The 26,213-nt window shown below is 38.1% G+C and overlaps 1 protein-coding gene across 1 annotated transcript in view; it reads left to right on the forward strand.

Moving 5' to 3' along the window:
• Window positions 1–4,798: 4,798 nt before the first annotated feature.
• The window catches only part of LOC131046697 (uncharacterized), a 69,598-nt gene continuing 48,183 nt past the window's right edge, over window positions 4,799–26,213 (forward strand). Inside the window, exons 1-2 of the mRNA XM_057980478.1 lie at window positions 4,799–5,254; window positions 5,392–5,423. Of these exons, the coding sequence (XP_057836461.1) occupies window positions 5,150–5,254; window positions 5,392–5,423 (137 nt within the window). The 5' untranslated portion in view covers window positions 4,799–5,149. The remainder of the gene's footprint in view (window positions 5,255–5,391; window positions 5,424–26,213) is intronic.

Raw genomic sequence — 26,213 nt, forward strand, 5'->3', positions numbered from 1 at the left:
TCGCTTTTGACAATTTTGATAGCTGTTGGTGATGGACTGTGCCCTACTGTCTTGAACATTTTGATCTTGAATGCAGCCAAATTGAATGTGCCTAAATTAGTATTGCTGATTTCTTCCCATCTCGAATTCAGTCGGGAATGGGGAAGGAAACCTTTCATTTCTGCCTTGACCAATGCCTGCCTGGAGAGGGTAGATGTCTTGCTTGATTCCGCCATCTGGGAAGCACCTTGGAGATGATGAAAATAGAGACTAAGTATGACCACCCTTCACTTATCCATCTCTTCTTTCTTGAATCCTGCACGTGAGAAATGAAATACCTTTCCAAAATTATATAGAATTCTTCAAAACGTCTTGCTAAGTTAGGAGACATTTAAATTAGCAATTACATTCATGATGCATCATACTTTCCCCAATTACCGCACCATGCAAAAGAAACTTCCCATGCGAGTGAGTTTGAATTTAGAAATTTCCTTAAATGCACTAAGTCATGCGTCATACTTGGAAGATTCTCTTCGCCAACTCATTGATTTCCACTCTTTCCAATTTTGGAGGGAAATTGAAGGATTTTCTCAGGATTTGCTTGATTCCATTCTAACTTGTTGTCTCCTGCTTTTGAAGGAATTTCCACGTCTCTTTTCAACATCCCTATTTTTTAGGGATCCTCTTAAAATTTAGGAGCCAGGTTCATTGGATGGATTATTTGACCACGATTCCAAATCTATAAAATTTTCCACATTCCGTCGAGATTCGGTGTCTAAAAATAGCAAATTCAAAATTTCGCCCGAGGGGATTTTTAGCTTTTGATTCCTCCTTGACCCCTTGGTTTTCATTCCTTAGGAAAATTTTCAATTTTCAAGCTTGAGCATGGATTTTCACTAGACGAGGGAATTCCATCAATTTCATGGATGCTTGATTTTAGCGCCCAACTGGGGAGTAGGGCGGAATTTTGACCAAGTGGTGGAATTCATGATTTTTTTGTCTATCTATGCACATTGCATTCTGGTGCTTCTCATCACCTTTGGGCGCTATTTCTTCAAGAGGGAGGAATTTCATCATGTTTGAACCTTCCTCCATTACCTCCATTTGGTGCCCTAGCTCATCTCTGGGCACTATTCTTCATGAGGCATGGAATTCACACTTTTTCATTTTCTCCATGGCATGTCCATTTTGGCGCCTTCCATCAAGCTAGGGCGCATTTGTCACTAGGAAGTGAATTTCAACACTTTCATAAATTTTTTGCACCCCCCATTTTGGCGCCCTCTATAAGGCTAGGGCGCATTTCACACTTGGGCAAGGATTCTTGCAATTTGTCCATTGTCCATGCATATTCCATTTTGGCGCCCTTGCTTGGCCTTGGGTGAAAATTCCCCTTGACGAAGGAATTCATTAATTTGTTCATTGTCCATGGGCACACCATTTTAGCGCCCTCCCTCATGTCCAGGCGCTATTTCTCTCTATGGAAGGAATTCCACTCCTTATCCATCCTTCCTTGGTCCCTTCAATTTAGCACCCAATTACTTCCTTGGGCGTGATTTTGCCTTGGTCATAGATTCCATCGTTATTCCTTTCTCTCCATGGGATGCTGAGTTTAGCGCCCTCCCTAACACTAGGGCACATTTTTACTTGAGGGAATTATTTCACTTCCAAGGATTTCTTCTATCCCTCAATTTGATGCCTTTCACCTCTCTTGGGCGCCAAAATGCCTTGGTCATGGATTCTCACACTTTCCATGTTATCCCTGGACAATTGGATTTGGCGCCCAACTGCATACTTGGGCGTTAAAACCACATGATGGAGGATTCTTTATTATTTATGAATTCCAGACTCAATTGGATTTGGCACCTTGTTCTGAATTCATGTGTGGACTTGTCCCTGGCATGAAAATTCATCATTCAATCTTCCAGACTTAGAACATTTTTTTCCTCTTGTGATTTTGAAGTGTCTTCCTAGACTTGGGTGAATTTCTGAACTTTCTATTTTAGGCATGGGCTTCCAGCACTTAACCATTTTTTGGTTTTCCTTGTCTACTTTTTGTCTTTCTGGAATTAGAAATAGCTGCAACTATCTGATCTTTGTCACTTTGCCTGAATGGTCTTGTCAGAACTGACTTTCAAAAAATAGAAACCTTCAAAGTGTCAGCGTTAGACCCTTAGACATGATACAAGAATGACTTACTATAAATAGAAACTTACTAAAAACAGAAATTACTAAAATAGTAAGTTTGATTTTTGGCAAAATGACGACATTCCGGGACTTAGAAAAATCCCTAAAAAAAATGAACTTTCTAAAATAGAAAGTTGCTCCGTTTTGGCTCAAATTTTACTGGGAGGTTCCTTGAAGGGTCCTGATTCCAGTCGTATCTTCAATTTTCCAAAACCCTGACAAAAGACCCCTAAAATCTAGGACAAAAGGCAGGAACCCTAGAAAAGATAGAACAGGCCCTAGACTTCACCAAACTTGCTCAAATGAAAAGCAGAGTAACTCCAAATGACCCTCGAACATCTGCAAAGCGGAGAGACTAACAAGATTGCCACCAAAATACACAAAAAACCAAGACCAAACGACCGAAAGGGCCTAAATGTTAGGGGGTCCCTATCTGGGATGGGGTGATGTGTGATTAGGTCACAACATATCTCTCGTCCTTTGATTTTCCTTGTGACTTCCCACGAACTCTAGAACCTTTTCCTCTCTCCTTTGATCTGCCCCTGCTTTCTACATTCAAAACACTACCTAATGTGGACCCACCTAAGGGTTTCCTACGAATTTCCTCACTAAGAATAAAACCAATAACATCATCAAATTTTAGGGTATTTGAACCAAAAATAGAGTTACTAACTACCATTACCAAACTATTCCAGCTTTTAGGCAAAGAACATAATATCAGGAGAGCTCTAACTTCTTCATCAAAAATTACAGGTTTAGAGAATTCAATTGACTGGTAACCGTATTAAACTCATTTAAATGATCTGTCACAGGTCCACTTTCAGTCATTTTCAGATTAAACAAACGCTTTATGAGAAATACCTTATTTGAGGCCAAGGGTTTTTCATACAATTTGGCCAAAGCTTTCATTAGATCTTCTGTTGTCTTCGCTTATGTTATATTGAACGCCACAGATGGTGTCAGGCACAACCGAATGGTTCCCAATGCTTTTCTGTCCAAAATATTCCAATCCTCAATGCTTATTGTTGACAATTTCTTGGATTTTCCTTCCAATGGTCTTCATAAATCCTTCTGATAGAGATAATCCTCCATCCGCATCTTCCATAACTAATAGTTCTGCCCATTGAATTTATCTACCTTCAATTTACCTTCATCTGCCATTGCTCCCACTTAACTGTAAGACTCCCACTCAACTGTGAGACCTTCCTGCAGATGATAATCAAACACAACCTGCTTTGATACCAATTGTTAGGAATTGTATGCAAAAAATACCAATTATATGCAGATAAATATTAAATAAAGGAATGAAAAACACAAAAAATAATCATAGCGAAGAGACAATATTTAATGTGGTTCACCCAAACTCGGACTACATCCACCAAATAGAGAGTCCAATAATATTATCCAGCAAATCAAATCGATTACAACCAACAATCCCTTGCAACTCAATACCGCTGCAAAATGCTATAGAATTCTCTACCGAAAACCCTAACCCTTAACCATTTTTAACAAGACTTATGTCGGTTACAAAATTAGGGTTACAATATGTCAGCCAATAGAAAAATAACACCCGATGCCTTTATAAAATAATATAAGTTGTTTGCGCTCGCAAGGCGCTGCCCCTCGACCCCGCCCTGTATCGCGAACCTCACAAGGGGCATTGCCCCTTGACCCCATCTTGGGGGCACTGCCTCCAAACCCTCTTCGAAAAATTAGGAGGGAAATTGAGCCGATAAAAGTAGAGAAAATTTAACCTCCGAGTCTAATTAGGCTCCATATAACAACAATCTCCTACTTGGAGACTAATTAGACTCCACAACATAACAACCAAATCACTAGGTTTGACATCAATGACAACATTCACACAAATCCAACATTATCTTACAAATTTTACTGCCATAAACATTTTGATCAGGGCCGTCTTCTCTAGCTCAACAACAAGACATCAATCACTACTTCATCTATAATCAATTTGCACTTCTTTTTTCCACCCTCTGTTCTATTATTTCACCCACTCATCATTTTTCCCCTTGTAAAATTATATTATTTTTTTATATAATCAAAATTTGACTAAAATTTCAAGATTTATAAAAAAATCAATGTAATTTTAATTTAATGAATATTAATATAATTATTTTATGTTTCCACTAAACTTTATACTAATTATTTTTAATATTCTTAATTTTTAAATTAACATATTTACCTATTATGAAATTTTATTAATACTAAAAATAATTATAATAGGCAAGAAGGGACCATATAATATGGTTGGGTCATGATCTAGTCAAAAGCACACCAAAACTCATTAGCAAATGTCTTTATCTTGACTTGACATGTGAAGATTTCCATCATAGAAGGTCCAACTAATTAAATGATCTCAAGAAAAATAATTTTGTTTAATTTTATTTTTTATTTAAAATTGATATTTAGAAAAGAAAGATTATTGAGAATATTTAATTTAAAAAAATCATTAATAATTAATTTTAATCATATGTACAGATCTTAGACGATCATTAAGATAAATAAAATAATATAATAAATTGAACAATTCTAAATATTTATCCTTAAAAACTATATTTTTAACCTACCTACCTAGTTACCTTAAAATCTCTTGTCTACTACAAAGTTTTAAAGAAAATTTAAAGGAAAAAACCAAAAATGAAAAAAGCTCTTTATTTCAGTTATGAATACTACGTGCTCTGACAATGCCCCACACAGGACACACCAAGGTCACACGGGGATGAATTGGAGCCGGCTTCGATACCCGCTAATTTTGTGATTGAAAAGAGTAGGCGAAAATTATTAGTCACTGGGTGGGGATTGGAGCCGGGTTCGATCCTAGTAGATTTAGAAAGTATTTAATCCTCTTCACCTTAGCGGCATCCCAAATCAAGACTACCATGGCCGCTAAACATTTATAACAGTTGATCTCATCCACGGTTTAACTGCCAGGTGATAGAGAGAGAGGAGTAGCAGAGCAGCAGGAATGCGAATGGGAGCCAATGCATCTCAACCTCAGCCCAATTCCTCAGCTGGAGTTGGAGGTGATCCTATTCCAGGAGATCTGCCCCACGTTTCCTATACTGAAAAGGTCAGATCTCATGCCCGCATATTGCTTTCTGCTGTATTGATCTGCATTGATTTGATTTTGATTCGATTTGATCAGTTAAGCATTGCCTGAAAATGAAAATCTAGGGATTTCTATATCTTGACAATGCATGTTTTCAGGTGTTGGAGGAGAAGGAGCTGCAATTGAAAAAGTAAGTACGCAATTCTCTTTACCCCAACTAACCTAACCTTCGCTACAGAATTTTATTTGCCATTCCCATAGAATGTAATTTGCTATGTAAAATTTGAGGCAGTTTCTGAACAAAATTAGCATTCATTACAAGTCTCTCTGAAAATTTATAAATTTGTTTCTAGTTTGGAAATAGCAATAAATTCTTTTTGTAAAGAGTTTTAACTGTTCATGAAATGAGTCAAATCCCAGCTCAGTGTCTCAAAATAGCTGCCAAAAGAAATGTAGAATGGAATTACTTAAATGTCGGAAGTCAACACTTGATCAGTCAGAGGCAATGAAATGCATGATAATTTAGTGCCAGACCTAGAATAGAGGCTGCAGTTTTGGACGCAGAAGCGCTGCGGTTTGGATGTTGTTGCATCATTTTCAAGCTTCACTTCTACTACAGCTTTTACATGCCAGTATCCAATGTCAGTTATTCACCTATAAATGCCAATTTTAGTTATTCGTCTATGGCTGAAATATGGCCATCTGTGTTGGTATCAGGAGTTGTATGGTACCTCTCTGTGAGGGTGCTGGCTTGTTCATGGACTCGTATATGTCTCTAACATATGGACTCGTATATGTCCTCATGTGGAAATATGGCCTCATATGTCTCTAACATAGTGATACTTGATTTCCACATGCTTTGACCTTTCATGAAATACAAGGTGGGAGTCTACATCACTCTTGGTGTATTCCAAGCTCATCAAGTATTCATCTATCCAGGAATATCATGACCTAGAAGTCAGCATAAAGGCCTTCCAGCCGACATAAATGGGACTCCATCCCATGAATCGGAGTCCTTTAACTGATCACTAGAGAAACCATCTTGACATGGTCCACTCCCTTTGAACCAATATAACCAAGATCCTCGGATATCAATAGAAGCACATCCTCTTAGTTGCTCAGTCTATCACGGAAGCATCCCCTGCTCACATGGTCCCAGTCATGGAAGATATCTTTCTTTAGGAGACTCTCATCATCTGGTATGATCCTCATACGGTTGGAAGTGCTAGATCCAAAACCACCATGGATCTACTGTCATAAGATCGAGCCCTATGCAGGAATATGATCATCTTGAGATTTAGAACAAAATCCCCTTTCAGTATGCTCCCTCTTACTGAGAGAGCCCTCTTGTCTCAATCTTGGCTTTGTAACCCATAGATGCTATCATTACTGGCATAAGTGCCTCTATGGCTTTCACAAGTGAACTGTTGCACCTCTGTAGGTAGATATTTGTTTTATTAAAAAATGGAAATGCAAAATCTCAGAATCTCCAGTAAATTCCTTTGCATATTCCTCCTGAATTTCATCTCTTCATCACAAATAGAACTTCAAAACTCTATAGCCTGAAAAGCAACAAACTGTGATTCTAAAGATGTCTTGTATGTAAGAGACAAGTTTCTCATAGTAAATTGAAGAAATTTAAAAAACAAGATATCCAAATGCAGCTTGTCGTAAGCGAACATCTGGAGACAATGTTGTTTCACAAATAACACGCATGATGTAATTGCATGAATTAATAACTACATATGAAATTCATGAATATTATTCAACCATAAAAACTTATCTCATTCAAATCAGAATATGAATCCATCTGCATCCTTTTGTGAAAGAGTCTCACCAACATCCGCAATGGAAGCTTGAGGCATAGTCCTGGTTGGACATTTCAATGCGTAGTGACCATATTTGTCACATCTAAAGCATTGGATTTCTGAAATATCCTTCCTTCTTTTGAAGTGTCCTTTCTTACCTTTCTTCTTTGAGGAGTGAGAGGCAAGAACATGAATATCTTCATTTGTAGAACTTTGACCAATGCCTCTAGTGACCAGTCTTGACTCTTCTTGAATGCAGTCTTTTTTTAATCGATCAAACTTGGGAAGTTTTGATCTTGCGCTTATCCCTTGAATGAATGACTCCCATGAAGAAGGGAGACCATTGAGTGCCAACGTGGTTAACTCTTTACTCTCTATGATGTGTCCAATGGTAGAGAGTTGATCTCTCAATTCAGTAATCCTCAAGTGTGAGGTGATGGATTCTTCTTTTGTCATTTTGATGTGGTGAAGTTGTTGCTTTAATGGAAGGGCTCGGCTAGTGTTGTTTATCTCATACATCTGCTCTAAGGCTTTGAACATGCCATATGCTGTCTCCAACTAGGAGATAATTGGTACGATGTGATCTTTCACTGAGTCAACAACATCTTCATTGCTTTATGTTCTTTCTCTTCAATTGAAGCTTCTCATCCTCTTCGGTTGGTTTTGTCATATCTTTCTTCACAAATTCGTCCAAATCATTTTCTCCTAATGCAAGCATAATTCTAAACTTCCAAGATACGAAGTTTGATGCTCCTTCAAGTCTATCCTCGACTCTAATTCCATTCACCATCTTGGCGTTAATAGAGATAGATGAACTTGAAGACAGTAATAGAGGATAATCTTGATTATTTCAATCTGATCTTTGATCTTTGCTCAACCTAGCTCTAATACCATGTTAGTTTTGATCAGATTTAATAAGTAGGTAGTTTTTAACTTTTATTTGAACTTTGATCTCAGTTTGATGTTAATTCAAACCATGTAAGGTATGAATTCAATCTGTCACAATATATAAACGATCTTCAGGGTTTATTTATATATAGCCATGATCTTTAGTGATGATGAATTGCAGTATATTATCGACCTCCTATAGGTTGATGACAATCACGAACTGTTGTGTTCACCGAATGCTATGGGTTATCGACTTACTCCAAGTTGACAATAATCACGAATTGTTATTTATTCCTATATGCCATGCACTGTGTTATCATGGACTGTGTTATCATGAACTGCTGTATAATGATATCTTATTTATCGTAGTATGCATATTATAGACTTTTTTTCATCTATCGATTTTTTTCTTGTCACGCTCCAAATGAATCATACTAATATATGATGCCTCATGACTTTCAAAGAAGTCATGACTCTTCACTAATAGACCCGATGACCATTGGAATCAAATCGATTCAATTATAACCGACATTACACAATATGTTAACAAAGGGAATCGGTTATGTAGAACCGATACTAACAAATATCGATTATGCAATGCAATTCGATAATCGGATATATACGTTGATAAATCAGATAGATAAATCAGTAATCATAAGGATTATATAATATGATAAATCTGTAAACACAAACAGTCTAACTGATCTGCAACTTAAGTACAAAAATAATAACAGGAACAAGTAAATCAAATATACAAATGTCTAAGGCCGATAGGCCAATTAGACATTTGTATTAGCTAGGTTGATCTGAGGAATCCGACCGTAGCTATAATATTTTCAACAGGTTCTCTTCTCCCTTTTATATCTCATGTTCGAGGGAGACAACTTTTCATTTTATGCCTTTTGACCATTCATTAACTTAGTAAAATTTTAATTATTTTTAATTTTATATTTTAATTTAAATATTATTTTTATTCTTTTGTATTATAATTTTATTATTATTATATATTATTAAATCCTATTTCAAAGTGGGGACGTTAGACAAAGAGGAAAAGACAAGTGAAGCAATAGTTAGGTACAACAATGCTAAAAAGCAAGTTTACCGGGAGACGGGGGTACTTGGAGACGCTGGCGATTGGTACCGGTATTGGTACAACTAAATTTCAAAAATAGGAGACGTGGGTACTTCGAGATGCCAAATTTTTCTTAATATAATTTTATAAGTTATAGAAAATATCATGACATAGAACATTGAAAACAAGAACAGTGGTAAAGTTTAACGTTAAATTTAAAATTGAACAAAAATTGAAATTAAAATTGCTTATAATACTGGTACCATAGCCAATCTAAGTGGCCTGTGCATTAGGAAGTTTTTAGAGATGTTTCCTGTACCAGAGACACGTCTCCGTCTCCGGTACACGTCTCAGGGGGTAGGAGATGGGACTCCTGGTAATGTAGCTAAAAAGATAAGAAGGCATAGGAAGGATAACCATCTGATGGGTATGTGCTAAGCGAAATACCTAAATAATTTAGGGTTAAATTAGAAGGTAACATTTAGATTTCAAGGCCTTAAATGAAAATAAGTTCTACATTGATGTTTTTCTCATTGTTTCACCATTTGGTTATTTCTTGTTGCTTTACTTTGCTGCATAACAAGTACATATGTGAATTTATGGCAGAAAAAGCAATCAATTTTGATATCAACTTTGAGATGTATGACATTCAGAGGTTTAGGACATATTCTTGAAAATCAAATGCCATTGGAAAACAACTTTTAGATAAATCAAGCATGGACTTCTTGTTTAACCCTTATGATGGGCCCCAAAGAGAAAACCAAATCTTTGGTGTACTTGCATTCTACACAGATGATTCTAGAAGATTCACATCTTCATAAAGTCACTCAAATACAAATATTTTAGATAGAATCTGTAATGTCCCTATTTTGGCCAACTTGAAAAATTGGGAAAATTACCTAGATTCTTCTTCTTACTCCACCAAATGATTGCAGTTAAACCCAGTAAAGGAAATTGCACAAATTATCGACTGCTAATCCTCTTAAAAATATGCAGGAATTGATATAGGATTGGTAGCAATATCTGATATTCAATTATGAGATATTCTATAAATGAAATTACTTAAGCACTTACAGTGATGCTGTGTTTGATATACGATATGCTGATGCAGTTGATATATACTGTTCTTAGCAATATATTGCTATGTTTGATATATCGATTTGTCTATTGCCATGTATAGATAACTCGTAACTGTGATAGGCTGTGGTTTCCTATTGGTAACTGAATGCTTGTAACTTGATATTGGATACTGTTGTGACCATTTCACACATCGCCCCATTGCAAATGGGGACCCCTACTTTTTGCTTTCTAGGGTTTGTTCTTTAGGTCTTTTAGGGTTCTGTTTGTTAGCCTTTGTGTTTTGAGTGTCGCCAAGGGGATCACCTGGATAGCAGGTCCTGCTGGAGTGATGTCCTGATCCTAAAATTTGTCTAAGCCTAGAATGTCCTGATCCTGAAATTTGACTAAGTCTGGAAAACTGAAAATCCTCCAAAACTAGATTTTGCAATATAACTCCTGGAGGTCTGAAACCACTCTCAAACATCCTGAAAGTATATATGGAATATAACTTAAAGTATAAGGACTTATACTTAAATGTTATATTCCATAAAATTATCTTGACGGAGAGTTCAAGAAGTCAAATTTCGCTCCTGACCCTTGCTGAGGGTCCAAAGCGGATTTCGCTCTTGACCCTCTCAGGAGGTCCAAAGCGAATCTCGCTCCTGACCCTTGCAGAGGGTCCAAGGCGAAAATCAACCTAGGACTCATTCTTGGCCTTATTTGACCAAATTTTGATTTGCGAGGCATTTTGAAGGGAAAATTGGAAATGTTTAAAAACTTTGAGATGATGGATTTTATCCAAGATTAGAAATTTCGCTCCTGACCCTTGCTGAGGGTCTAGAGCGAAATTCATTATAAACTTCATTTGCCACCTTGTTTGAACTTGAAACCTTTTTCCTAGCCTTGAAAACGATCTTACCTTGCCCTGTGAAGTGGTTTGAAACTAAAAGATTGAGCATTTTAGCCTAGATTGTGAATTTCGCTCCTGACCCTTGCTGAGGGTCCAGAGCGAAAATCTTATTGGAGCTTATTTTTCGCTAATTTTGGCTAAATTGTGATGTGCAGGGTACCCTGGAAGGGCGATTGGATGTGACTTGATGCTTTTGAAGGTTTGAAGACATGAAAAAGGATGAATTTTGGAGACTAAAGGAAAAATCGCTCCTAACCCTTGCTGAGGGCCCAGGGCGAAATTTTGATTTCCTTCATTTTGTAGTGGAAAGAGACCAAGATTTGAGCATGAAGGGGAAATGAATGACTTTCTCCACTCACCTGAGGAAGTTTTGACTTGAAATGATGGAGGACCTTGTTGAAAAATGGAAAATCGCTCCTGACCCTTGGAGAGGGTCCAGGGCGAAAAATCTTATAGGGGTCATTGCTAGCCTTATTTGGTCGATTTGAGATGTCAAAGGCATGGTGGAGGATGAAGTAAGCATGATAAAGTATCCAGACTTGATTGAAGATGATGAATTGAAGAAGTTTTGCCCAGGAAAGGTAAAATCGCTCCTGACCCTCAGAGAGGGTCCAAAGCGAAATTCTTTGTATGCACATTTTTTGACTTTCTTGGACATGAGAACTTATTCATAGCATGAAACAAGATGACATCTTCCTTAGCAAAGAAATTTTGAGATGAAAAGTGAAGCATTTTGGTCCAGATAGCAAAAATCGCTCCTGACCCTCAAAGAGGGTCCACAGCGAAATTTTCAAATGTGCATTTTTCTCGCAGGGTCAAAGTGATTTTTATAATTGGAATGGATAAAGAAAAGCATGTTTTACCCGTTGAATATAATTTGGATGATCAACAAAAGAGGAAATCAAGCCAAAATCAAAAAATGGCTCCTGACCCTCAGAGAGGGCCCAGGGCGAAAAACCTAATATATGACCTTTTCATCCAAGTTTGAGAAAAGCCAAGGCTAGGCATGGGTTTGAAATAATGTTTAAATTGCCTTGAAGTGAAAAGAGATTGTTGAGAGTCAGTATTTTGAAGGCAATTACAAAAATCGCTCCTGACCCTTGCCAAGGGTCCAGAGCGAATTTTCAGGATTCTCTCCTTTGTTTGTGGAATTGAGACAAAATCTTGTGTGGATAGGAAGAGGATGTGGTGTTTTATGCCTTAGAGGCAATTTGGAGTCCAAAAGATGAAGAAATAGGCATAAAACCAAAAAGTCGCTCCTGACCCTCTGAGGGTCTAGGGCGAAAAACCTAAAATCAAACCTATTCCTCTAGAATTGAATGAAGCTAAGCCTAGACACAAGTTTGAAACGATGTTTGAAATGCCTTGAAGTGGAATTGAGATGCTAAGAGTGCAAATTTTGATGACAATGGGAAAAATCGCTCCTGACCCTCTCTGAAGGTCCAGGGCGAAATTTCCAAGTATGCCCATTTTCCTTGCATTTCGAGATGATATTTTTGTTCTCAAGACTCAGTGGGGAGTGAAGTATGATGTTCTACGCCTTAAGAGTAATTTGAAGTTGGAATGATCAAGAATTTGTGCAAAAGACTCAAAATCGCCCCTGACCCTTTCTGAAGGTCCAGGGCGAAAATCACAAAACCAACATTTTCTTCCCAAGTTTGTGCTAAGGCAAGGTTGTGCTAAGGTAGAGAAGGTCTTCCAAAACATGATGAACAAGGATTTGCCTCCAAAGCTTGATGATCCTAGCCTAATTTGCAAAAGTTGCTCCTAGCCCTTACTGAGGGCCCAGGGCGAAAATCTTTGGAGCACCTATTTTGTCTTACAATAACAAATCAAACATGCATGGAATGGATGAAGGAGATCATTGCTTACCCTTATAAGGTGGATTGACATTAGAAAGATGAAGGATTAAGAGCAAAATTGAAAAATCGCTCCTGACCCTCTCTAAGGGTCCAGGGCGAAGTTAGTAGCATTCTTTATTTTTACCATATTTGAGCATTGATATTCCTCAAATTCCTCAAAATTGCTCACTTCGAAGCCTTTGGAAGAATTAAATCAAATTCGCATTAAATTAAAGGCATTTTAATTTAATAAATTAATTTTGTACCTTGAAATAATCAAAATAAGCATCTTAGAGGTATTAAAATTAATTTAAAAAATAAAAGATTACAAGTTGAGCGCACAAGGCATTATTTTGCTTTTATTTGACAAGTCGGCCTACTCTTTTGAGGTTTTATTTATTATTTCACCTTTTATTTGGCAAGTCGGCCTTGGAGAGAAGAAGGGTGAGCACTCTATATGATAGGAGATGTTTTGTTTCACATTTCAAATCATTCAATCATTGCCTTAAGTGCGAAATTGGAGAGCTAATTGGAGGTGCGAAATAGTGCTGGTTTGGAGCAAAATTCTTTCAAGAATTGAAGGCTAGAAGGAAGTGGAGTTTATTCTTTTCAAGCTAGAGGAGGCGCAATTCATCCTAGAGATGGCTTTGATCTACACTTTGCCTAGCGAAATCTATTTTTTACATCATTTCTTAGAGTTTAATACTCAAGAGGAGGTATGGCGAAATCATCTTAACACCCTTGTTCAAGGTTTGATTTTTAGACATTTTTTTTAGAAAAGTCTAAGTATTGCATGGTTAATTAGGAAATGATAACTCTAGATTTATCATGAAGTTTCCTAATTAAAATCTCAAATCTTCCTTTTAAGTCTAATTTCTACACTTCAAGATATAATACTAATTGCGAAATGTTGTGTAGGTGTCAAGATGGCGACTCCAAAGGCAGGAGCATCTACTAGTCGCCCGGCTCTCACCAAAGAAGATCAAGCAAGGACAAGGGAGACCTCTTCCAATCTAGCATTCCGAGACGAGGTACATCATCATCCTGCACATCAAAGACAAAAGAAGTTAGAGCAAGGATTCGTTGAAGAAGCAGATAGTTCCAGAAGAGTTAATTAAAGCTAGCTTCTCAACATCATCGAATTGGATATCTACCAAGTTGCAAGTGTTAAACGAGGTGGCATCCTAGTCATCGCTCCTCCAGTCGGATTGGTCCACCTCAGCATGTCCAGATTCAATGTATCTAACTCATGGGAGGTGGCACAAACTTCGATGTACCTACCCCAGCTATCCATTGTTCGAATTTTCCAGAGAAGACATGTGTCCTAAAGATGTAATTTTATCATTGGTCAAGCATTAAATGTTATGTAATAGTTGTAACAAACCCTAATTAGGGTTTTCATTGTAGAATCTTGGCCATTGATCTCAAATTGATCTTAGCCATTGAATTGTATTAAGGGCACTATATAAGCCCCGACTCTTCATTTGTGAAAGGCTAATGGAAAAGAGAAAATAGGAATAGTTAGTCAATAGTTAGAAGGTGAGTAGTCAGTTGATAGAATAGCAATTAGAGTAGAATAGGAGGACAAGGCAAGAAATTGTTGCCAATGATTGTAAATAAACTCCATTTTCATTGAAGTAATGGTGAAGTGTGTCGTTTCTTGCAATATGCATGGTTTCTTGTTGAATCTTCAATTTTAGATGGCAGATGATTAGATCGAATGAAGGAAATTGTTGAATGCATCTGTGTGGAATCCGTCTAATCCAAACCACTAGCCTCTTGTTGATGGTAAGTGCGCCTTGCGTGGTCAATTAGAATAAAATGAGCTTAATCTTAAGTCGTTACACGTCTATTGTTTCATGCATTATCTTGAATGGTGATCAGTGTCAGATGGTGTACAATTTGAACATATTGGAAGCATCCCTTAGAAGATCGCACTGGGTTGGTGTTGAATTGTTCAGCCTGATGGTGAGACCCAGCCCAGTAGGACTCCACCTAGTCATTCATCCATCTTCTCGTATTCTAGGTAGTAGAGTAGACTTCCTGAACCTTGCATCTTTTGCCATTTGTTTGTCTTCTAGTTAGTAAATAGGACTTGTGATTCTAGCAAAATAGACGTTTAGGTCATCAAGTGTAAGTCCCCTTGTGATTCCAGCAAAATCACATCATACCACAGAGAGCTTATCCACACGTAGAGATCCTACATACAAAGAACCTTGAAGTCATCCCGATTGATCCTTTTCGCGACATCTTCAGCATTCGGAGACTTTATTCAAGAGAGGATAAGGTACCCTTTAGGTATTTTATTCTGTGTTCGCATGTGCATAAAAAACACATCAACAGATACTATGTCTGATATATATCTTTGATATCTGCAATCCCTTGGTGCCATCTATATTCTGTAATATTCTTGCTTGCTATTGATACTGTCACCAGCTTTCTTCTTACGTAGCAGATCCAAATTCCCTTAGATAATCTGATTTTTTTTCCCCCTTGATAGCCTACGCAATTTGCTATAAGTTCCCTTAGAATAATCCCATAATCTTCCAGAGGTTAATGTTCCCGTCAATGATCCAATTCTGGAATGTATATGTCGTTACTCCTCCATGATGGAATGGGTTTACATTGTTGCTGTAAATCCATTAGCCTATAAATCGATGTTCCCCTTCCTTTTCAAATGTCTATCGATATAAGTATTCATAATATTGAATGGTTACATCCTTTCATGCTACACTTCCATAACAAATCTACGATTAGTTTTCGACGATCCACATATATCCTTTAGTGACGATAATGATGGGACACTTGTTGGAGTGTTGATCTATGTAAACATCTTCTTTGCTATTACTTAACCCATCGATCCCTGATAATAGTTAATCAATTCCTTTCCATTATATCGCTAATCTATAGTGATTTTTCTTTTGTCATTTTCTGATCAGTAATGGAGATATCACTGAGTATTATCTTTATTATTAGATGCTAAGGTCTTACTTATGATACTTTGTACCTGGCCACTATATTGTATTAAATAGTAGTCTTTGATAATCTTACTCGATGCTGTTTGCCTTGTGTAATAAGCAAAAGTCTCAATACAATCATTGCTTTGAGCCAAGTGAGAATTAATTTAGTGTTGCTTCTTTAGTCACCGCTGGCATATAGTTTCATGCATAGATGAACTACTCACCACTCGGCAAAACTCGCCAAGGCCTGAAAAAAAAAAACTCGGGAAAAACTTGGAAAAACTCGACGAAAAACTCGGCAACTTAAAAACATGCTTAAATTTAATTAAAAATGCCTTTTTTTTGCAAAATTTAATGAGAAGATGCATCCAACGAGTCAATAAATGAGAACACCAAAGAAACAAGCTGATTCTAGATATATTTAAATGCAAAGTGTCTACAAAATTGCATCCTCATGAGGAATGTTGATGGCTGGAAGCCTGGAAGCAAAATAGTAAGTAGTTTTTGTAAAACCAAAAGTAAATACATCATTACAATTACAACTTCCTCTTCCCAGCTCTAGCAAAACTAGGGGAGAGGTAGAACTAGAGGGTCTAGTCCTAGAAGTCTGTAGTGGGCATGCCGCGTGATTGTGCCTCCTCGCTCGATACGGCTGGCTCATCCTCCATCCTGGATGAAGCTATGTCTTTACCTGCTTCTGACACTGGCAATGACTCCTCATCCTCATCCTCTTCCTCCTCAATGTCATCTAGCGTGAAACCAAATCCACCCCCTCCTCCTCCGTAGCCTGCCTCTCCAAATCAGTGATGTCATCCTCGAAAAACAATGGAGGCTGCTCCTATGATGTCTAATCATCGTAAGGATCTATATCATCCAAGTCAATTGGACCACCTTCTACTTCCTCTACCTTCCTTACGCACAATTGAAGATTATATTGCACGAAGACAAGGTCATTGGGGCATTTTTGCGCTAACTTGCTCCTCTTCTTTGTTTGGATTGCTTCAAACAAGCTCCAATTGCGCTCACCATTAAATGAACTACAAGGCTGACATAAGATTTTGAGGGCAAATTTTTTGAGATGGGTATTTCCACCCCAACTTTACACCAAGCATCTGCAAATTAAAATTAGGTTGAGAGTAGCACCCCTCGCCGGGGTCTGAGGGTGAGAAAGAGAGGGGTAGAGAGATAGGTCTAGATCTTGGGGGAGAGAGGAGAGAGTGAGATGGGGTGTGGTAGAGAGGGGGATAGAGGAAGAGTGATAGGGAGATAGATAGGTCTAAAATTCGGGGTAGATAAAGTGAGTGAGATAGAGAGAGCGAGAGAATGTTGATAGGAGCATATTGATTACTGAAATTCGACTGTCTGAAAAATTAAAAGATCTTCTAAAACCTAGAATTTGCATTATAACTCCTAGAGATCTGAAACCACTCTCAAACATCTTGCTAATATATACATGAAATATAACTTAAAGTATAAGAAAGAAAAAAGACATATTGAAATGCCACTTATACTTAAAAGTTAAATGTTATATTTCATGTATATATTTTGATGAAGAGAATGAAACTGACCTGAAAAAACAAAAATAGATAATTTTTTGACGTGTTTGGGCCTCTTTTTTTAGTGTACCAGAGTTTTTTATAGAAACTCGGTGAGTTTTTTATAGAAACTCGGCGAGTTTTTCGGCAAGTAAAAGTTAGAAAAACTCACAGAGCAGAAAAACTCGACGAGTTTTCAAAACTCACGAGTTCTTTGTGAGTTTGCCAACTATGGTTTCATGTGTAATCGTTAGCATTCCTTTGAAGTAGCCAATACAAAGATATATTGTTGCAAGGGAGACCATTCTGACATGCATCAGATCTGGTCTGCCCAAAGTTCACCATTTGATATGCTAGCAGCAGCAATCAATCTCAAGGAACCGGTGAGTTGGGAACTTTTTATTTGTTTTTTGTCAATAATATAATATTGTAAGATTTATATTATTATTTAATAAATATGAAATTAATATTAATATTTAATAAATATAAATTATACATTAAATCTTGTTTATTATTATTAAGATTTTATTTAGTTCATTCATTTATTTGGTTATTTTTATATTTTAATTGTATTATTATGCATTATTAAATTCTATTTTAGAGTGGGCATTATCATGTTTTGTTTGTTTAGATGGGGACATCACAAAATCATAAGCTGTGATGAAAAAAAAGTATATGCCAAAATTTCCCTTTATTCAGCTGTGTTGATGTGTTTTTTACACACATGCGAACACAAAATAAAATACTTAAAACGTATCTTATCCTCTCTTGAATAAAGCTTCTCAAATCCTGAAGATTGGTCCTTAAGACAACTCCCAAGGTTTATAAGTGTCAGGTCTTGATGTGTGGATAAGCACGAGTGGTCATTGTGATTGTTGTTTTATCAAGGGCCCTTTTAACTTGAGAAGAGACTCTTGAAGTACTTTGCAGATGATATGCCGTGAAGTCTTTTCTTACTACTACGAGATGTTTTATCAAAAAAATGGCAAAAGATGAAGGTTGAGAGGTTCTAACTATCCTAAGAAGTCTTAGTATCGCCATACAAGAACAACTTTACCAAAACTAGTGCAATCTTCTAAGGAAGTTTAGAGATCTTCAAATCGTTACTAAACATAGACACCATCACTTGGATGCATAACCATGATTGAGCAACAATTGAACTTAAGCACTTTCAATGATTCCAATTGACCACACAAGGCGCACTTACAATCAATAAGAGGCTAGTGGTATGGATTACGAGCTTCACTATGCATCAAGTATAACATTCCATCATTCAATCTAAGTACTCAAAGTAATATCAAAGATTGACTTGAGAAGATGAAAAACCATGTAATAAGCTTCAAAGATTGAATAGAAACACCACGACTTCAATGTTTTATTAATCCAAAAACCAAACAACAACAACTCTTCAAGTCCTTCTCTTATCACTCTTGAATTCTATCTCTAATATCTAGTCTCTCTAGCTTAATCGCTGCCTAACTTACTAACTTTTTAATTATCTCTTTACAAATGAAATGAGTGGAGTTTATATAGGTCTCCAAATACAATGAAGGGCTGAGATCAAATGAAGATCAAGGGCCGAGATTTTGCCACATAAACCCTAATTAGGGTTTGATACAAATGAAACCCTATCTAGATTAGCATGATTATGGAATCAACCAATGAGAAAACAACATGTGCTGACACAGAAATTGAGGAAGCATCCTCCAATGAGAATGGATTGCCAAGTAGGATCATAACAAACTGTCTTCTAGAATCTTGTTTCCTTTCTCTCCTTCCCTTTTGGCATATTTAATGAATTTGGACACTATGCCTTCAATCTCAGTCATCGGGATCTCAGGTAGAGACTTCAACTATTCCTCCATGTGCATGACTTCATCGAAAGCTTTGACAATGGCATTTTCCCATTCAGGTTCGAGTTCTTGAGTCTTGCTGGTTAGTACCACGAGTTCAAGCATATCATCCAACTGTCCTTTGGTGGTCATTCCATCAGTTTCATGAAAGATAACTCTTATCCTTTCCTCCAATTCTTTAGTTTCTATAATCGTCCCAGGATCAATCTTCCTCTACAAAACGATCTGTGCTACTTCTACCACCTTATCATGAATACGATGCATATCATCTTGAACTTGACTGCATCCATTTCCAATCTCCTCAAAAATGATCTTCTTTGTGCGAAGCAGACTACTCCATTTTAGAAAGCTGTGTGTAGATCTTTCTCTTCTTATCTTCTCTCTTGATAAGACTTCCCTGGGTGCTTTCCTTATTACTTGCAATACGAGAATGATGACATCTCTAGCATGAGCAAATGCTTCAAAGGCCTCTATGAGAACATGAGTTCTTCCAAGGACTCTTATGTTTGTGTCAAGTGTCTTCATTATGCCCTTCATGAACTCGCGAACTCTGATATATGAATCTTCTATCCATGTGTCCATCAATTGTGCCGAATTCCTCATCTTCTCCATATGATCAACTGATTCCGTGGAAAGCAAGGGTGGCGGTGTAGCTGCTGGACTCTGATGTCTCAATGGCTCCTGGAATTATTGGAAGTAATTCCTCCACACACTTATCTCTTTCTCTAGCCTTCTATTCTTTTCTACTTCAGCTCTTAACATATCATTAACCGCCTTCAATGAATCATTTGCATCGCCTATGGCTTGCTCGGAGGTGAGTGTGCCCAAATCAATAGTCTCCATATCATACTCATCTACTGTGATCTCTCTCCTTCATACTTATCAACCGTTGGAGTAGCTATTTGCAACTTTCTTGATCCTGAATCATCTCTAATCACTTTGAACATCTTGGTAGCTTTCCTTTTCTCGGTGACTTCTCTAGTCTGGCTTAGAAGGCTCGCTATGTCGTATGTTGGTTCTTCATCAACTATTATCACTTCTTGGGCTAATCTTTCCTTAAGCCATTCAGGAATGGAGGAACTTCCTTCTTGAATCTATGTTTCTTCACGCATTTGTTCATCCCTAGGTGGTGAAGTAGTCTCATCATTGTCTTCTTCCTCATCTCCTTCAATCTCTTGGGTGTGATGAGTGAGATCTTCTTGTCCTTGTGATGATTTCTCTTTGCTTTTGTCATTCTGAATTGTGGATTCCATTGATTCGTTTGCTCCTTGACTTAATTCCTTCTCCACTCTTTGTTCTTCATGTCTTTCTTCTTGATTCAACTCTTCTTCATGCCTGGAGGAAGGTTGACTAGAACTTGATTTATGCTTCTTCCTTGATGGCTCCTTTTCTCCACGATCATCCTTTCTCTTCGAACCTCTTGAGTGAGATGGTTGAGGAGCACTCCCACTTGCGCTTGCTTCATTTTCATCGTCTACTCTTTCTACTAAGTGGAATGTCATTGTTATGTTCTGCTCTTTCAACTTCTGGTGCTGTACGTCTATCCATATGCGAGTGTATTCCAAGATTTGTTTCATCAACTCCTTCAAATCCACGACCTCCACGTCAACCCATTTGATGTGGATCTCCTTGTTTTCTTTGGCGTAGGCTGATTGAAGATATTTGCTGCTATCTTGAACTTGATCGACAACATGAAACAATTTACATTTCCTGATGAAATCGAGAGGTAGCCTGGAATACATCTTCTTCTTCACTTCTACATCATCTTTAATGTTTATCTAATAGTCCTCTAACTGCCACTGGTGTTTGTACTTCTTTCCCAAAATTCCTTTTACATTATCATATGGATCGAAGCAATCTCTGGGAGTGAATGGCTTGAGTGAATGGAGTGCTAACTCTTTCTCGGCATCCTCAACTACATGAATGGAAGGGCACACTTTAATAGAGTCTACAAGCGTGATAGGAAAAGAAACACTGGTTCCATGCTTATGCCTATATGTCTTGACATATGCCACCAACTGCCTCACCACCTCAAGTAGCACCACTCTATCTGTTGGGTAGTGCGGCAACATATAGGGAGGAACATGGCATCCTTGAACTCTGATATAGGTGAACTTCGGTAATTGGATGAACCATGCACCATGTTGTTCTACCAATGCTTTTGCCTTTGGAGAGAGTCTTTGCTGTAGTCCACCTCGAAGTATCCTCGTGATATGCATAGTGAATGCATCATTCACCCTCCTATAGTGCTGTTTAGGCGGATGATGAAGCTGTGTATAACACTCATGCACCTTTATCTCTCTGGGTCTTCTTCCAACTACACCCATATACATCAGTCCTGTATACTCGTAATTTCTTGCAAGAGAGTATACGATGTAGGAGCTCTTATATGTTCTAGTGCGCACCAACCTTCTTAGCTGTAGATCAATACTTTTGCTGATGAGCCTCACCCAATTGATTGCATCCTTACCATTAGTGACAGTCTCTATGAAGTAGAACATCTAGTCTTCGAAATAAGAAGCTTTAGGTGCACCAACCACTTGATGAAGTAGAGTGATGAAGTCTCTGAATTCATCTTTGAAGTCCACCCTATGTAATTTGTCGGGTCATCTGCTTCTACCACCTCTACTCTTCTTCAACCAAAACTTGTTGATGATCTTTGAACAAGCATCTGGATCATCATCCCAGGCAGACTTAGCTCCTTCCATGCTTATGTAGACCATGTCCTTAGGCTCAGGTAGATGAAATGCCTCGCTAATTGCCTCGCTAATTGCACCACGGGAGGGAAACCAGCTGCATTTATGATCCCACTATCAATCATCTTCTTGGCCATAGCAGTAGGTTCACTTGTGTATGACGGGTGCTGAAACTTCTTGGTGTCGAACTTCCTGAGATTGGTGTCTCCTATTTTGCTCCAATGAGATGTGATCCTGCTTTTGAATGCGCCGCTCTTCGAGTCGTCCTTTGATGAGTGCATGACGGGTCATGGATTTATTCGGTTTAGGAGCCACCATCTTTCACCTATAAGAGATATGCAAGTTAGGGTAGTGGTAAAATATTAATGTAATGAAGCCTATTCACTTATGAAATTGATCTAATTCAATCTTGCATCTTAATAAATGTGAAATCAATTGTTAGATAAGACTGATTTTCCATCCATTCGCACCTTTAGATGAATTAGGGAGGTCTAATTTGCCTAAACAAAATCAATTTCTGACCTTAAGAAGACCTGTACTTGATTTTATATCAGTCCAAATGATGCACTTACTTCTGATTTCTGATATTTGACCTCAAAATCTGATCAATGATATGACTGTTGATGTCTAAGGGTTCGCTGTCTTCTCAAATTCGTCTTTATTCTTTGACTGATGTTGCTGTTGAAGGGTGAAATTCGCCTTTCAATCTGCAATATTAATGCTAAAATTCACCCTTGTGATGATGAAATCGCTGCTCCTTTGGGGTAGATTCGCTGTTGATGATGATTGAATTCGCTATCTTGCTGCTAAAATTCGCTAATCTGCTCCTTGATTAGAGAGAAGAGTTTGATTTGATTGATGTTTGAAATGAATGTTTGAGCTTCTTCTTATAGGTGATTAGGGAAAGATTATGTCTTTTCCCATATAGGCCAACTTGGTGTAATAAAAGTAAATTAATAAATCCCTTGAAGCTGGCCAACTTCACCTTCTTTTATTTGAATTTTGAATTTTATTTAGGGGGTGCCAAAACAATGTTTGATTAATCTTTAAGGTGCATTGAAACATTAAGAAAGTTCGCTCCCTTATCTCAAGTGGTGAAGTTCGCTCATCTCCCTTGAATCTTGAAGTTCGCTCATGTCCCTTCAATCTTGAAGTTCGCTCATACTCTTAAGTTCATGAAATTCGCTCATCTACCCAAAATCTTGAAGTTCGCTCATATAGTTTGATTCTTGAAGTTTGCTCATCTTGTTGGGTTCATGAAGTTCGCTCATGTAGGCTGATTCCTGAAGTTCGCTCATGTAGGCTGATTCTTGAAGTTCGCTCATGTAGGCTGATTCTTGAAGTTCGCTCATGTATCACATTTTGTGAAGTGCGTTCTTGGGTGTTTGAACATGAAGTTTGCTCCAAATTGAATCAACTCAAGGTAAATGCAATTGCGTTTGCTTCTCTACTTCCAACATGAATTTCGCTCATCTCCCTCCAAACATGAAGTTCACTCATGTGCCTTCAAATATAAAGTTCATTCATGTGCCTTCAAATATGAAGTTTGCTCATGTGCCTTCATTCTTGAAGTTCGCTTCTTTCGCCAAGCACATGAAGTTAGATACTATCATCCATCACATGAGGCGACTCTTGAACTTCGCTTTTGATCTTGCTCTTGAAACCACTCTTTTTCTTAGTTTATGAAGTTCGCTTCCATGTTGCTAAAGGTGAAATTTGCTCATCTCCCTCAAATTGTGAAGTTCACTCATCTCCTCCAACTTGTGAAGTTTGTTTATCTCCCCTCAAACATGAAGTCCTAAACATGTTGAGGCATCAAATTAGCTTCAAGGAAATGATCTATTATTTGCATCTTGTTGTAGGCAAATGAAACAAATTCGCTCTCCTAGGCCTAAACATGAAGTAAGCCCTCCTCCTTGAATTCATGAAGTTCGCTCACTTATGCTCAAACATGAAGTAAACCTCTTGAGGGCTTGAAGATGAAGTGGATTTCAAACGAGCTTGCCTACAATCATTTTGTTGCATATTGATTCATTCCTTGGGTTTTGCTCAAACTCACACTCAAACAAGGCTTTTAAGGGAAATTCGCTCTCCTACCTTCAAACATGAAGTTCGCTCTCCTAGGGTTGATCATGAAGTTCGCTCCTAGGGGCTTGGAGATGAAGTAGGTTGAAATTGAATACTAAGTGTTTGTTCATGATCTCGTTTCATTCTCTCCATTCAAACTTGCAAGGTAAGGCTCTTGGAACAACTTCGCTCTCAGTCAAGGGTATTTGAGGTGAATTTCACTCCTCATGAGAAGCACTTGAAGCTTTTGTCGTTAACCTCGAACACTTAGAGTGCCACTAACTAGTAGCTTCTTAGACTTTTGGCTGAGCTCATGACTGACTCACATGAAATCTAGACCCTATGAACTTACTCATTTCACCTGCGAGAGGGAGAGACTAGACTAAGAGGCTAGGACCTAAACAAAAAGAGGGGGTCCCCATAATGGGGCGATGGGTGAAATGGTCACAACAAGTTGCTTATTTATTTATGTTTTTGACACCATTGTGCAAATGGATGGTTAAATGGGTGCATCATTAGCATTTTTCTTCAAAACCGGTTGAAAAAAAACTCTATTTACCTTATATTAATTCACATGTTTACTGCTACAACTGATAAATTAGAATACAAGATATAATAATGTACATGACAATGCATACTAGATACGACAATAAAATATATCTTTATTCATACATGCAATTATTACAGAGAAGAAGACCAAAGATGGTTGGCCAAGGATTACAATAGATCCGACTATACCGTACTACCTTCCTTGGCTGTACACGACATATTTAAAGGACTCGACGGTTGCCGAGAGGTACACAACTATCAACCAACCGACACATCAACTACCCAAGAATGGCAACCCACTTAATACCAACAATTAATACATTGGCAGATAACAAATATTATCAAACATAACAATAGGCATTTTATGCCAACAACATGATCCCCCCCCCAAAGAAAAAAAATCGTCTTCTAGACAACAAGTAAACATCAAGTAATATCTAGAAAGACTAATTACAAGAGTGTAGGCAATGACTTGTATTGGACAACCCCAACTTGTAGTGTACCTGCCAAATGAAAGGGGGGTTTGGGGGCAATCCGCCCAATGGGGTCGAGGGGCAGCGCCCCTTGCGGGGTCCCGAGGTAGTGCCCAGGGACCTTCAAAACGTTGTTGGAACATAACGTTTTTGGTATAGGGCGAGGTTGAGGGGCAATGCCCCTGTGGCCAAGCACAAATTAAGACCTTCAAAACCACACGGAACTCCATGGCGCACATGATTTTCGAGATTTTTTAAGATGCCAAAAACATCATCGATGAAGCCAAAAAATGGAGATTTCACTCCTACCACCTGTTTTTCTGTTCTTCCCATACGACCTGGTACACATCACGTACGAAAGTGTGTTGCTATTGCCGTACGGAAAAGTCCTGCTGTAGCTTATTGTGTCATGCATGATGCAAGAGGATCCGTACGAAGATGAATGGCATCCACACAATGTAGCAATGATGTTGTATGGGGTTTTTAAGCTGGCCAAGAAATTGTCATACGAAAAAATCAAAGGCTGACCCCATAGGAACAACCAAGGATAATCGTACGAACAAGGCATGAAATCTTTGTACGGTGGAAAACTGTCGTACGATATGGACTGAAGCACATAGTCGTCGTACGGGGTAACGCTGAAGCTTATGACTTGACAAAAATGTTTTCCAAAGAGAACTACTGACTGCTATACAAGATACCAAGAAAGCCGTATGGGATGAGTGGACCTATGATGCCGTACGAAATGAGAAATAAGATGTCGTACGGTGTGTACACTTGAACACTGCACTCTACAAATAGAATGTCGTACACACGGGTTGACTGTTGACCATACGAGAAAATGTCCTTGCAAGGTCTGTACGGGATAATGGTATGGACGTATGGAAAATGGGTATGCCGTACATGATGAATGTGGTATGCAATAGTTATTGTTACAAGTGCGGTTGCCCGTTACACCAAAAGATCGACCTGTTAATGCCCGATACAACCACTAGACTTATAGAATCCACAGGAGGCGGTTAAGCCATGTCACAAACTTGAGTGCTACGCTGCACATCACAAGGAGACCAAGGGCGCACAACTTGCAACAATCCTCCCCTAGCGCAAGCGAGGGGTTTGAACTTGTGACCAAGCTTTGATACCACTTGTTACAAGTGCGGTTGCCGTTGCACCAAAAGATCGACCTGTTAATGCCCAATACAACCACTAGACTAATAGAATCCACAAGAGGCGGTTAAGCCATGTCACAAATCTGAGCGCTGCGCTACA

Source organism: Cryptomeria japonica, chromosome 7, assembly GCF_030272615.1.
Source record: "Cryptomeria japonica chromosome 7, Sugi_1.0, whole genome shotgun sequence".
NCBI classification, from domain to species: Eukaryota; Viridiplantae; Streptophyta; class Pinopsida; order Cupressales; family Cupressaceae; genus Cryptomeria; species Cryptomeria japonica.